Source organism: Salmo salar, chromosome ssa10 (assembly GCF_905237065.1).
Source record: "Salmo salar chromosome ssa10, Ssal_v3.1, whole genome shotgun sequence".
Taxonomy (NCBI): Eukaryota; Metazoa; Chordata; class Actinopteri; order Salmoniformes; family Salmonidae; genus Salmo; species Salmo salar.
In genome coordinates, this window is record NC_059451.1 from 116,116,090 (window position 1) to 116,129,176 (window position 13,087).

General features: G+C 48.1%; 1 protein-coding gene across 5 annotated transcripts in view; it reads right to left on the minus strand.

Annotated features, from left to right (window-relative positions):
• The window catches only part of LOC106561641 (contactin-1a), a 164,364-nt gene that overhangs the window by 20,071 nt on the left and 131,206 nt on the right, over positions 1 to 13,087 (minus strand). For all 5 annotated transcript variants that reach the window (XM_014125783.2, XM_014125784.2, XM_045688469.1 and 2 more), the window contains 5 exons: positions 11,754 to 11,904; positions 9,667 to 9,794; positions 7,102 to 7,274; positions 5,115 to 5,238; positions 2,198 to 2,359 (listed from right to left, as the gene is read on the minus strand). In XM_014125783.2, coding sequence (XP_013981258.1) covers positions 2,198 to 2,359; positions 5,115 to 5,238; positions 7,102 to 7,274; positions 9,667 to 9,794; positions 11,754 to 11,904 — 738 coding nt within the window. The remainder of the gene's footprint in view (positions 1 to 2,197; positions 2,360 to 5,114; positions 5,239 to 7,101; positions 7,275 to 9,666; positions 9,795 to 11,753; positions 11,905 to 13,087) is intronic.

The following is a 13,087-nucleotide window of genomic DNA, read 5'->3' on the forward strand; positions in this document are numbered from 1 at the left end:
CATCACTGGGCCAAGCTTCCTGCCATCCAGGACCTATATAATAGGCTGTGTAAGACGAAAGCCCATAACATTTTCAGAGACTCCAGTCACCCAAGTTATGGACTGTTTTCTCTGCTACCGCATGGCAAGCAGTACCGGAGCGTCAAGTCTAGGACCAAAATGCTCCTCAACAGCTTCTACCCCCAAGCCATTAGACTGCTGAACAACTCATAAAAATCGCCACCGGACAATTCACATTGACAATTTGCATTCTTCTTGAACTGCACTGTTGGTTAAGGGCTTGTAAGTAAGCATTTCACGGTAAAGTCTACACTTGTTGTATTCGGCGCATGTGGCAAATAAAGTTTGATTTGATTTGAGACTCGAAATTGAGCTCAGGTACATCCTGTTTCCATTGATCAACCTTGTTTCTACAACTTCATTGGAGTCCACCTGTGGTAAATTCAATTGATTGGACATTATTTGGAAAGGCACACACCTGTCTATATAAGGTCCCACAGTTGGCAATGCATGTCAGAGCAAAAACCAAGCCATGAGATCAAAGGAGTTGTCTGTAGAGCTCTGAGACAGGATTGTGTCTAGGCACAGATCTGGGGAAGGGTACCAAAATATTTCTGCAGCATTGAAGGTCCCCAAGAACACAGTGACCTCCATCATTCTTAAATAGAATAAGTTTGCAACCACCAAGACTCTTCCTAGAGCTGGCTGCCCGGCCAAACTGAGCAATCGGGGGAGAAGGGCCTTGGTTAGGGAGGTGACCAAGAACCTGATGGTCACTCTGACAGAGCTCCAGAGTTCCTCTGTGGAGATGGAAGAACCTTCCAGAAGGACAACCATCTATGCAGCACTCCACCAATCAGGCCTGTATGGTAGAGCGGCCAGATGGAAGCCACTCCTCAGTAAAAGGCACATGACAGCCCACTTGGAGTTTGCCAAAAAGCACCTAACGGAAACAAGATTCTCTGGTCAGATGAAACTCTTTGGCCTGAATGTCAAGCGTCACGTCTGGAGGAAACCTGGCACCATACCTACGGTAAAGCATGGTGGTGGCAGCAACATGCTGTGGGGATGTTTTTCAGTGGCAGGGACTGGGAGACTAGTCAGGACTGAGGGAAAGATTAACGGATTAAAGTACAGAGAGATCCTTGATGAAAACCAGCTCCAGATCACTCAGGACCTCAGACTGGGGCAAAGATTCACATTCCAACAGGACTACAACCCTAGCACACAGCCAAGACAACACAGGAATGGCTTCGGGACAAGCCTCTGAATGTCCTTGAGTAGCCCAGCCAGAGCCCGCACTTGAACCCCATCGAACATCTCTTAAGAGACCTGAAAAAAGCTGTGTATCGACACTCCCCATCCAACCTGACAGAGCTTAAGAGGATCTGCAGAGAAGAATGGGAGAAACTCCCCAAATATAGGTGTATCAAACTTGTAGCGTCATACCCAAGAAGAATCGAGGCTGTAATCGCTGCCAAAGGTGCTTCAACAAAGTACTGAGTAAAGGGTCTGAATACTGAATACAGTTTTTTATTTTGAATAAATTAGCAAAAATGTAAAAAAAACGTTGAATTGTTTTGAATTATGGGGTATTGTGTGTAGATTGTGAGGATAAAAAAACAACAACATTTTATCAAGTTTAGAATAGAATAATTTCCAAATGCACTGTACACAGAAACCCATAGTATCACCTCAGAGAAGTATCAGAGAAATCAGCATAACGTGTGTTAAAATGCTACCAGCACGTGGACGTCTTTTTCATACAAGTTGGATTACTTCGGTGCTACAGTACAGCACCTAAAGACTAACGCACAGAACTTTGTTTTGCATTCTGTGTAAATGCTGACCTAGGACTTGTGCCTGTGAGGAACTGATGTGTGGTTTCAGTCTCTGTTTGCTTCTTTAGGAGATCCACCATGTGTCTATCTATGTACCTAGCTCTTAGCCAGAGCTGGCACCAGCCCCGGCTCTGTTCGACGCTCCGGTTTATTTGGCCAGTCGTTTTTGTTCATGGGGTTTATTTGATGTATTTTGTTGGATAGATAGACAGTAGGATTAGAGACAGAAAAGCTTGGAGAGGAGACACTAGTATGGTTTCTAAAAGTGGCGGCACAAACTGCAAGATCAGACCTACACATTTAGGGTATTTATTTGACCAGTCTACAATATGGATGGTGCTATTTATTTAACTCACATGTGGTGGCATCTCTCCAGTCTTCCTGAGAGAACGAGTCCCGGCATTGGACGGTGTATTTAGAGATGGGGCTGTGGTTGTCTGCTCCCCTGCTCCAGATCAGACGGACACTCTTGTTCCTGATCTCCTCTACACGTACCCCACCTGGAGGCCCAGGGGGACCTGGAGGGGGGAAGAGGGGGAACGGAGGGGGGAGGAGGGGGAACGGAGGGGGGAGGAGAGGGTTGAGAGGTTTGATGGGTGATAATTGTTACAAAAATACACAGCAAATAGGCATACACACGTCGCATAATCCAAAACAAAACCAACAAGATTAACCAATGTTTCAATATCCTGCTAATGGAAGAAGACTTGGCAAGATGTCTTGCCTGTTAAGACTACAATAATGGAATCTGTTTGATGCATAAAAACAGCACATTAATACCAGGCATGTAAAACAGCACATCAAAACTAGGCTGTAAAACAGTACATCAAAAACAGCACATCAAAACTAGGCTGTAAAACAGCACGTCAAAAACAGCACATCAATACCAGGCATGTAAAACAGCACGTCAAAAACAGCATGTTAAAACCAGGCTGTAAAACAGCACATCAAAAACAGCACATCAAAACCAGGCTGTAAAACAGCACATCAAAACCAGGTATGTAAAACAGGAGGTCAAAACCAGGCATTTCCACTGAAGTTACACTTTTACCAGATCGTTCAGTCTTAGATTGGTGGATTAACACATTACTTAGGGCAATTGACATATCAACCAAGCCTAAAAGCCAGAGAGAGAGACATTTTTAATCTACTGTTTTTCTTGGTAGTTCTGCCCTTCCTGGAGGAGAGAGAGAGGACTAGAAAGACTGTCTAATAGAAAATCCAGACTATTGGGGTGAGTCACTCCCTCTCTGCCTGTCTCCCTCTCTCTCAACCCACAGCCTTAGCCTCAGACGGCCCCAGAAATCAAGCAGGATTTGCTCTTTCATGTTTGCCACAGAATCCACCCAGAGAACTAAGGTGATTAGACTATAGACTGCCAGAGAGAGAGAGAGGGATGTGTGTGTGTGTGTGTGTGTGTGTGTGTGTGTGTGTGTGTGTGTGTGTGTGTGTGTGTGTGTGTGTGTGTGTGTGTGTGTGTGTGTGTGTGTGTGTGTGTGTGTGTGAAGAAGCCCAGAGTCGTTTTACTGGAACATATTAGTGACATCTTTTACACAAATGAGTCAATTTTCAGGCTTGTTGTATTGTTGTGTGGAAGCGGACGGGTGAATAGAGCAAGCTCTGAATCCATGTCTCGGTGCAGGCCAGGGTCTGTGCAATGGGACAAGCTCCAGAGACAGACTAGTTTATTATGAATGGCATATGGGAGAAAAGCATAATTTAACAGTCAAATACAAAATTCTAAGCCACTGCGTTTTCCTGTTTTTCCCCCATTGAAAGACAACAATGCGTTGTTGTAATACACAGACATATTCAGATACAGCTCATATTATTATCATAGAGATATAATAAGATAATAATAATAATGAGATGGTGATAGTAAAATACAGGTGCTGTGCGCTGTTTCTCTGGTGTAACCTAAATCTACTTCCTGGTTGTCAGAATTGATAAATGGTCATCTTTCATCTCCATCCTGTCTGTGTGTTGACACTCCATTTAAGCATGCCTGCAAGCCAGGGTCTCTGCCTTTTTTTGATTCGACTGCACTCTGGGATCGTCGTCGTAGCCTGAGCCCATTTACCTGCCCATTTGTCAGCCCCTGCTTCAAAAGAACAACCACGAGGGCACGATGAGGATCAACGCACACAGACTCTACGTTCCAAATAGCACCCTATTCCCTTTATAGTGCACTACTTTTAACCAGGACTCTGGTCAAAAGTAGTGCACTATATAGGGAATAGGGTGCCATTTGGGACACAAACCGGATCACTGCTTTCTCTGCTAGAGCTCTTAGCCTCATTCTAAAGAGACTTTTTCCACTGAGAGAAATGTTATATTTAGGGGCCTATAGGAGTAGTATAGGGGCTGTAAGACAAGGCTTCACTCAGCAGGTATAGTGGAGGTGAAAACATGAATCATCATGGCAGCATTACGGAGTACAGTATGACAGACATCACCTTGGAAACGTACTGTAGGAGTTTAGTTCACACATGTTAGCTTCAAGGGAAATAGAATGCCAAGCAGAAATGACTAAGGAGAGACAGTTCTCTGGCTACCAAAGAACACAAACACCGGAGAATTCATTCTCAAGCTCTTTGAGGAGGCGACATAAAAAAACCTAACCTTCCGGGAGACCTTTTTCAGATATCTACAGCAGTGTGTTTAAAAATGCCATGGCGTGAGCCTCTAACATGTGCCTCCTCCCCAGTGGCTGACCAGGCTCCAGGACAGAAGACATTTACTCCTACAGTGGTATTTCCACCACTGTGATGGAGCCACGGAGCTAACAGATCAGCCAGTAAAGCAGCCATGGTCTGGTTACTCTGGATAGACTTATAACCCCTTACACACACACGCATGCACACACACACTTCATAAAATTATTCGTGCCCAATAAAGTAGTAAAAATACAATTTTTCCAGGCTATTTTATGACACCCCCTCTGTGCTAAGAGTTTAGTTTAAAGGTGCTACTGTGTCCTTCAGAGGGCAGCTCATCTTACCTTAATATAGGAAGCATAAATGAGATGTCTGTTTAATAAACCAATATACGGAGCACAAATGAGACAAAACACAGGGTGGAATGAGAGAGTGAGAAAATGTGCATCAATCATCTCCTACTCTCTGTCTAGCACTCACCTACCTCCCACCTTGTCAACTCTAGTTCTCTGTGTGTGTGTGTGTGTGTGTGTGTGTGTGTGTGTGTGTGTGTGTGTGTGTGTGTGTGTGTGTGTGTGTGTGTGTGTGTGTGTGTGTGTGTGTGTGTGAGACATACCTCTGACGACCAGGTCAGCGGATGCGGAGACGTTGTCCACAGGGGTCTGGGCGGTGCAGGTGTAACGTCCAGAGTGCTTCAGCTGGGTGTTCTTGATGATCAGCTCTCCACTTGAACCACCATTCTGAACAGGGACAGCACCATCTTCAATTAGTACAACCATTTCAGTTAGTGCAAGCCAAGGTTTGTATTTCATTTTACTTCCTGAATTGACTGAATTTAAATGAATTGTTGCAGACACCTACTCTTCTACAACACTCTTTATGTCAAATCAAATCACATTTTATAGGTCACATACACATGGTTAGCAGATGTTATTGCAAGTGTAGCACGGTGTCACATGGTCTATTGGTACAATCTATAGGTTTTTGATAATAGTAACACTATGGCCATTGGAAACAGTAGCATGAACTCCAGCTATGACAGCTGTGCCCCCCTGCACTTTTAATTAGCCCACTAGTATGGGAGCTACTGTATCAAGACTGCAACTTCCGGAGTCCTGAGGGCTAGCATGGGAGCTACTGTACCAAGACTGCAACTTCCGGAGTCCTGAGGGCTAGCATGGGAGCTACTGTACCAAGACTGCAACTTCCTGAGTCCTGAGGGCTAGCATGGGAGCTACTGTACCAAGACTGCAACTTCCTGAGTCCTGAGGGCTAGCATGGGAGCTACTGTACCAAGACTGCAACTTCCTGAGTCCTGAGGGCTAGCATGGGAGCTACTGTACCAAGACTGCAACTTCCTGAGTCCTGAGGGCTAGCATGGGAGCTACTGTACCAAGACTGCAACTTCCTGAGTCCTGAGGGATATAGTCTTGTTTGCCAGACTCATGGTACTACATATAGGAGGGATACAGCGATCTGAACATCCAGATCAGGAGAACTACAGAGAGCTTTACCGTGGGGCCGTCAACCCTCCTGCCCTTCGTTTGAAGAATATAACATAGAGGATCTGTAGTATTCTCAATGGGAAGATTTCATAGACAGAATATTTGACCACAGTGGAATGCAGAATATCTGCAGTAGCCTTTCACTGTTTGTTAGGGCTAGGGAATTGCCATGGTCCTCACGATACAATATTATCACTGTCACTTAGGTGCCAATATGTATTGCGATTCTCGTGATGAAATATGTTCAATACTACGATTTTATTCAGATTTGATGTTCCAAACATATTGTTTCACTATACTGTATGTCTGCTGCAGAGAGAGAAGAGAGAGTTCTGATCAGTCATGGAAATAAAAGTGCTGAAAACATGTTGGCTCCCTATTTAAAAAGAAGATGGAGAACAAGCTACAGATTGAAAAATACCTGCGTTTTGGAGCCTGCGTTTTGGAGCATGACTAGCGCTAGGTCTAAGGGAGAAAACTGTGTTGGATGTTTGCGGTAACTTGTAATATCCCAAACAGACGTGGCAGTCTCACCACTACGGATTCCAGCTTTAAGTAAGGAACAAATTCTTATTTACAATAACAGCCATTATTTCCCATGTATGAAATCCTCCCATTGAGAATATAATAGAAGCATCATATTAACTCACTTAGTCTAATGAGTTCTACTATTATGATGCTACATAAATAACATCAACTGAAGAAGGAGGTCATTTTATGAGAGGGAAAAATAAGCCTTGTACACAGCTATGCAAGGTCATCAATCAGAACCATTATAGAGAGCTGTGGACGCCTCCAGTCTGTGGAATGACAGATGATGAATGCTAGCTGCTGCTTAGTGCTGAGACAGTTCTGGCAGAGAGTGGGTCACGTCATTCATAATGTATGAGAAAGGAAACTGCAGTTAAACTGATATAGTATACAGGGCACCAGCAGTCAGCAGTCCATGGGTCTTTTAGTAACTGATGCTAAATGGGTATCAGTGAGTTATAGTGGCATTATAAGTAGTACAGCACTACACCAAAGTAATATTTCAGCCATGCCCGGGATTTGAACCGTCAACACTAAGATTTCTGGCCTGCATTTTTTATCTCTTACTGGGTTACGTTCATAGTGGGATCCGTCCCGGTCGAAGTCGATGGAGCGGCCGTCCATGGTCCAGACGAACGTGATGTCCAGCGTTGAGTCATGTGATGCAGCACACTGCATGCTGGCGCTCTCGCCCGCCGTCACGTCCACATTGGACGGAGCCAAGGTGATCTTAGTGGCCTCTGGTGAGAAAAAAGGGTGGTCAGCCTTAACAGCAATATGTGTGTTCTTGCCGATAAGAAGAACAATGTGCAAAAATCAGCATTTAATGTACCGTGATAAAGAGTTCTCCACTAATACCAGCCAGGTCTTTCAGGCCTAAAACGTAGGGAAATATATGTAGTTTGTATAGCGTGAGAACAGTGGAGGCTTGGGTTGAACGGCTCATAATAATGGCCGGAACGGAGCACCTGGAATGGCATCAAACACCTGGAGACCATGTGTTTGATGTATTTGATACCATTCCACTAATGCTCCAGTCATTAAGGTGCCACCAACCTCCTATGAGTGAGAGAGTCTGTGTAAGAATGTATTGATGTGAATCAGGGGTGGAGCAGTGAGCGGTGGCAGTGATCATATCTGACCAGTAGAGGGGGGTGAAGGGTAAGGTATTTATCACAACAGGGGCTCTGTCTACAGTGCATTTAGTTCAAAATTGTACATCCTATAAAAAAACATGTCAGATGTCATCTGAGGTGTTGGCTATGAGGGGTGAGTAATAGAGTGATAGCATGTATCACTACTGGCCCCCTGAGACCCCGCCCCCTGAGACCCCGCCCCTGAGACCCCGCCCCCTGAGACCCCGCTTCCTGAAACCCCGCCCCCCTGAGACCCCGCTTCCTGAAACCCCGCCCCCTGAGACCCAGCCCTCTGAGACCCAGCCCTCTGAGACCCAGCCCTCTGAAACTCCGCCCTCTGAGACCCAGCCCTCTGAGACCCCGCCCCCTGAGACCCCGCCCCTGAAACCCCGCCCCCTGAGACCCCGCCTCCTGAGACCCCGCCCCTGAGACCCCGCTTCCTGAGACCCCGCCCCCTGAGACCCCGCTTCCTGAAACCCCGCCCCCTGAGACCCAGCCCCTGAGACCCCGCCCCTGAGACCCCGCCCCTGAGATCCCGCCCCTGAAACCCCGCCCCTGAGACCCCGCCTCCTGAGACCCCGCCCCCTGAGACCCCGCTTCCTGAAACCCCGCCCCCTGAGACCCAGCCCTCTGAGACCCAGCCCTCTGAAACCCCGCCCCCTGAAACTCCGCCCCCTGAGACCCAGCCCTCTGAAACCCCGCCCCCTGAGACCCCGCCCCTGAAACCCAGCCCCCTGAGACCCAGCCCTCTGAGACCCCGCCCCTGAGACCCCGCCCCTGAGACCCCGCCCCTGAGACCCCGCCCCTGAGACCCAGCCCTCTGAGACCCCGCCCTCTGAGGCCCAGCACTCTGAGACCCAGCCCTCTGAGACCCAGCCCTCTGAGACCCCGCCCTCTGAGACCCAGCCCTCTGAGACCCAGCTCTCTGAGACCCAGGTCTCTGAGACCCAGCCCTCTGAGACCCAGCCCTCTGAGACCCAGCCCTCTGAGACCCAGCCCTCTGAGACCCAGCCCTCTGAGACCCAGCCCTCTGAGACCCAGCCCTCTGAGACCCAGCTCTCTGAGACCCAGCCCTCTGAGACCCAGCCCTCTGAGACCCAGCCCTCTGAGACCCAGCCCTCTGAGACCCAGCTCTCTGAGACCCAGCCCTCTGAGACCCAGCTCTCTGAGACCCAGCCCTCTGAGACCCAGCTCTCTGAGACCCAGCCCTCTGAGACTCCATAACTCATAAGACTGATGAAGGCCAGATAGGCGTTCTGTGTGTGATGATGGTGGAGTGGCGGTAGCCTCAAGGCGGCTCAGTCCCCTGAGGTCCATAACTCAGTCAGAGGAGGCTGATGGGCTGGAGGTCAGATGGGTGTTTCTATGTGTGAATAATACGTTTCTGAGTCTGGTTCAGAGAAGGGGAGGGCAGCTACCCTGTGGTGTGTGTGTGAGTGAGTGAGTGAGTGAGTGAGTGAGTGAGTGAGTGAGTGAGTGAGTGAGTGAGTGAGTGGTGAGTGAGTGAGTGAGTGGTGGTGAGTGAGTGAGTGAGTGAGTGAGTGGTGAGTGAGTGAGTGAGTGAGTGAGTGAGTGAGTGAGTGGTGAGTGAGTGAGTGAGTGAGTGAGTGAGTGGTGAGTGAGTGAGTGAGTGAGTGAGTGAGTGAGTGAGTGAGTGAGTGAGTGAGTGAGTGAGTGAGTGAGTGAGTGGTGAGTGAGTGAGTGAGTGAGTGAGTGAGTGAGTGAGTGAGTGAGTGAGTGAGTGAGTGAGTGAGTGAGTGAGTGAGTGAGTGAGTGAGTGAGTGAGTGAGTGAGTGAGTGAGTGAGTGAGTGAGTGAGTGAGTGAGTGAGTGAGTGAGTGAGTGAGTGAGTGAGTGAGTGAGTGAGTGAGTGAGTGAGTGAGTGAGTGAGTGAGTGAGTGAGTGAGTGAGTGTGTGTGTGTGTGTGTGTGTGTGTGTGTGTGTGTGTGTGTGTGTGTGTGTGTGTGTGTGTGTGTGTGTGTGTGCATGCAGCTTGCCTGTGATAGAGAGGAAGCCTGTGCTGTTGGCCTTGCCCCGGTCGTTCTCAGCAAAGCAGGTATAGCGCCCCTCGTCTGCCCTGGTCACATTCAGGATCTCCAGACTACCATCCTCCCAGATTAACATCCTGATGAAGGTAACAAAACATAATGTCAGTGTCCAAAATACACACAGAGAGCAAATCCCGTTAGACATGATTGAATGGCAACACACTTATTCACAACAGCCTGAATGAACAGCTCCTGTATGTGGACATCTCTCACAGAATGAGGCAATTATTTATTCCTCTTCTCTATTCTCATTTCTCAGAAAGTTATTTTAGCTATGGTGGGAGATGGCTGAGTGTGATGTGGGTAGTTGGAGAAGGGAGATGGCTGAGAGTGATGTGGGTAGTTGGAGGAGGGGAGATGGCTGAGGGTGATGTGGGTAGTTGGAGAGGAGAGATGGCTGAGAGTGATGTAGGTAGTTGGAGAAGGGAGATGGCTGAGAGTGATGTGGGTAGTTGGAGAGGGGACATGGCTGAGTGTGATGTGGGTAGTTGGAGAAGGAGAGATGGCTGAGAGTGATGTGGGTAGTTGGAGAGGGGAGATGGCTGAGTGTGATGTGGGTAGTTGGAGAAGGGGAGATGGCTGAGAGTAATGTGGGTAGTTGGAGAGGAGAGATGGCTGAGAGTGATGTAGGTAGTTGGAGAAGGGAGATGGCTGAGAGTGATGTGGGTAGTTGGAGAGGGGAGATGGCTGAGTGTGATGTGGGTAGTTGGAGAAGGGGAGATGGCTGAGAGTGATGTGGGTAGTTGGAGAAGAGGAGGTGGCTGAGAGTGACGTGGGTAGTTGGAGAAGGGGAGGTGGCTGAGAGTGATGTGGGTAGTTGGAGAAGAGGAGATGGCTGAGAGCGACGTGGGTCGTTGGAGAAGGGGAGGTGGCTGAGAGTGATGTGGGTAGTTGGAGAAGAGGAGATGGCTGAGAGCGATGTGGGTAGTTGGAGAAGGGGAGATGGCTGAGAGCGATGTGGGTAGTTGGAGAAGGGGAGGTGGCTGAGAGTGATGTGGGTAGTTGGAGAAGAGGAGATGGCTGAGAGCGACGTGGGTCGTTGGAGAAGGGGAGGTGGCTGAGAGTGATGTGGGTAGTTGGAGAAGAGGAGATGGCTGAGAGCGATGTGGGTAGTTGGAGAAGGGGAGATGGCTGAGAGCGGTGTGGGTAGTTGGAGAAGGGGAGATGGCTGAGAGCGATGTGGGTAGTTGGAGAAGGGGAGATGGCTGAGAGGTGGTTCTTAGTGAAGGCAGATTATCCGTGTTTAGTGGTTGAGGAGCGGAGGAGTGGAGGGGCTGACACAGCCAGACTCTCTCTGTCCTGTCTGATGAGCTTCAGGCCAGGCTTAATGTCAGCTGCTGACGGAGGGAAGTGGGAAGCAGAGCAGAGAACAGCCCTCACTGACAAAAACAATCATCTCCATTACCAAGCTAAAGGGACAGACAGACAGACAGACAGACAGACAGACAGACAGACAGACAGACAGACAGACAGACAGACAGACAGACAGACAGACAGACAGACAGACAGACAGACAGACAGACAGACAGACAGACAGACAGACAGACAGACAGACAGACAGACAGACAGACAGACAGACAGACAGACAGACAGACAGACAGACAGACAGACAGACAGACAGACAGACAGACAGACAGACAGACAGACAGACAAGACAAGACAAGACAAGACAAGACAAGACAGACAGACAGACAGACAGACAGACAGACAGACAGACAGACAGACAGACAGACAGACAGACAGACACACACACACACACACACACACACACACACACACAGACACACGTAATATACGCTACACTATAATGACCTAAATGTGTCTCATAAAAAAATAGAAAACTTCCTACTAGAGTCTAATCAAGACAAAATGTCAACACATTATCTTAAAAACAAATACAAAACCTTATGAGCACAGAGGGGAGTTGTCAACAGAGGGGAGTTGTCAACAGAGGGGAGTTGTCAATGGCCTATTGGCCATGAATAGTGAACGGGCCTCAGTAAATAAACCCAGATCTATCCCAACCCAGTGCTGACCTGCTGGAGTTGAAGAGTAGTTCAGAGCCCTTGGTCCAGGACAAGGAGGCTTTGGGAGCAGCTTTAGGTCTACACTCTAGGACCACCCGGCCGTTCTTAGCCCCCAGGATCCTCCTCTTTACTGGGTTATGCTCAAACGTAGGGGCGCACGCTGGGGAGAGTCAGAAAGAGAATTTTAACATTGAAAAAACATGGGCGACTGAGAAAAACACATTTAAGGCCATGTGGCAAACAATAATGCAGGCACAATTTAAAAAAATATATTATATATATATATATAAAAAATATCATTTATTCATCTGTTTATTCACGTCTTGAAAAAGATATCAGACAGAAGCATGTTGGTACACTACATGACCAAAAGTATGTGGACACCTGCTCGTCGAACATCTCATTCCAAAATCATGGGCATTAATATAAAGTTGATTCCCCTTTTGCTGCTATAACAGCCTCCACTCTTCTGGGAAGGCTTTCCACTACATGTTGGAACATTGCTGTGGGAACTTGCTTCCATTCAGCCACAAGAGCATTAGTGAGGTCGAGCACTGATGTTGGGCGATTAGGCCTGGCTTGCAGTCGGCGTTCCAATTCATCCCAAACATTTTCGATGGGGTTGAGGTCAGGGCTTTGTGCAGGCCAGTCAAGTTCTTCCACACCGATCTCAACCAACCATTTCTGTATGGACCTCGCTTTGTGCATGGGGACATTGTCATGCTGAAACAGGTATGGTCCTTCTCCAAACTGTTGCCACAAAGTTGGAAGCACAGAATTGTCTAGAATGTCATTGTATGCTGTAGTGTTAAGAATTCCCTTCAATGGAACTAAGAGGCCTAGCCCGAGCCATGATAAACAGCCCCAGACCATTATCCATCCTCCACCAAACTTTTCAGTTGGCACTATGCATTGGGGCAGGTTCTCCTGGCATCCACCAAACCCAGATTCATCACTCGAGAAAAAGCGTTTCCACTGCTCCAGAGTCCAATGGCGGTGAGCTTAACACCACTCCGCTTGGCATTGCGCATGGTGATCTTAGGTTCGTATGCGGCTGCTCGGCCATGGAAACCCATTTCATGAAGCTCCCAACAAACAGTTCTTGTGCTGATGTTGCTTCCAGAGGCAGTTTGGAACTCGGTAGTGAGTGTTGCACCGAGGACAGACGATTTTTACGCGCTACGCACTTCAGCACTCGGTGGTCCCGTTCTGTGAGCTTGTGTGGCCTACCACTTCGCGACTGAGCCATTGTTGCTCCTTGATGTTTCCACTTCATAATAACAGCACTTACAGTTGACCAGCTCTAGCAGGGCAGAAACTTGATGAACTGACTTGTTGGAAAG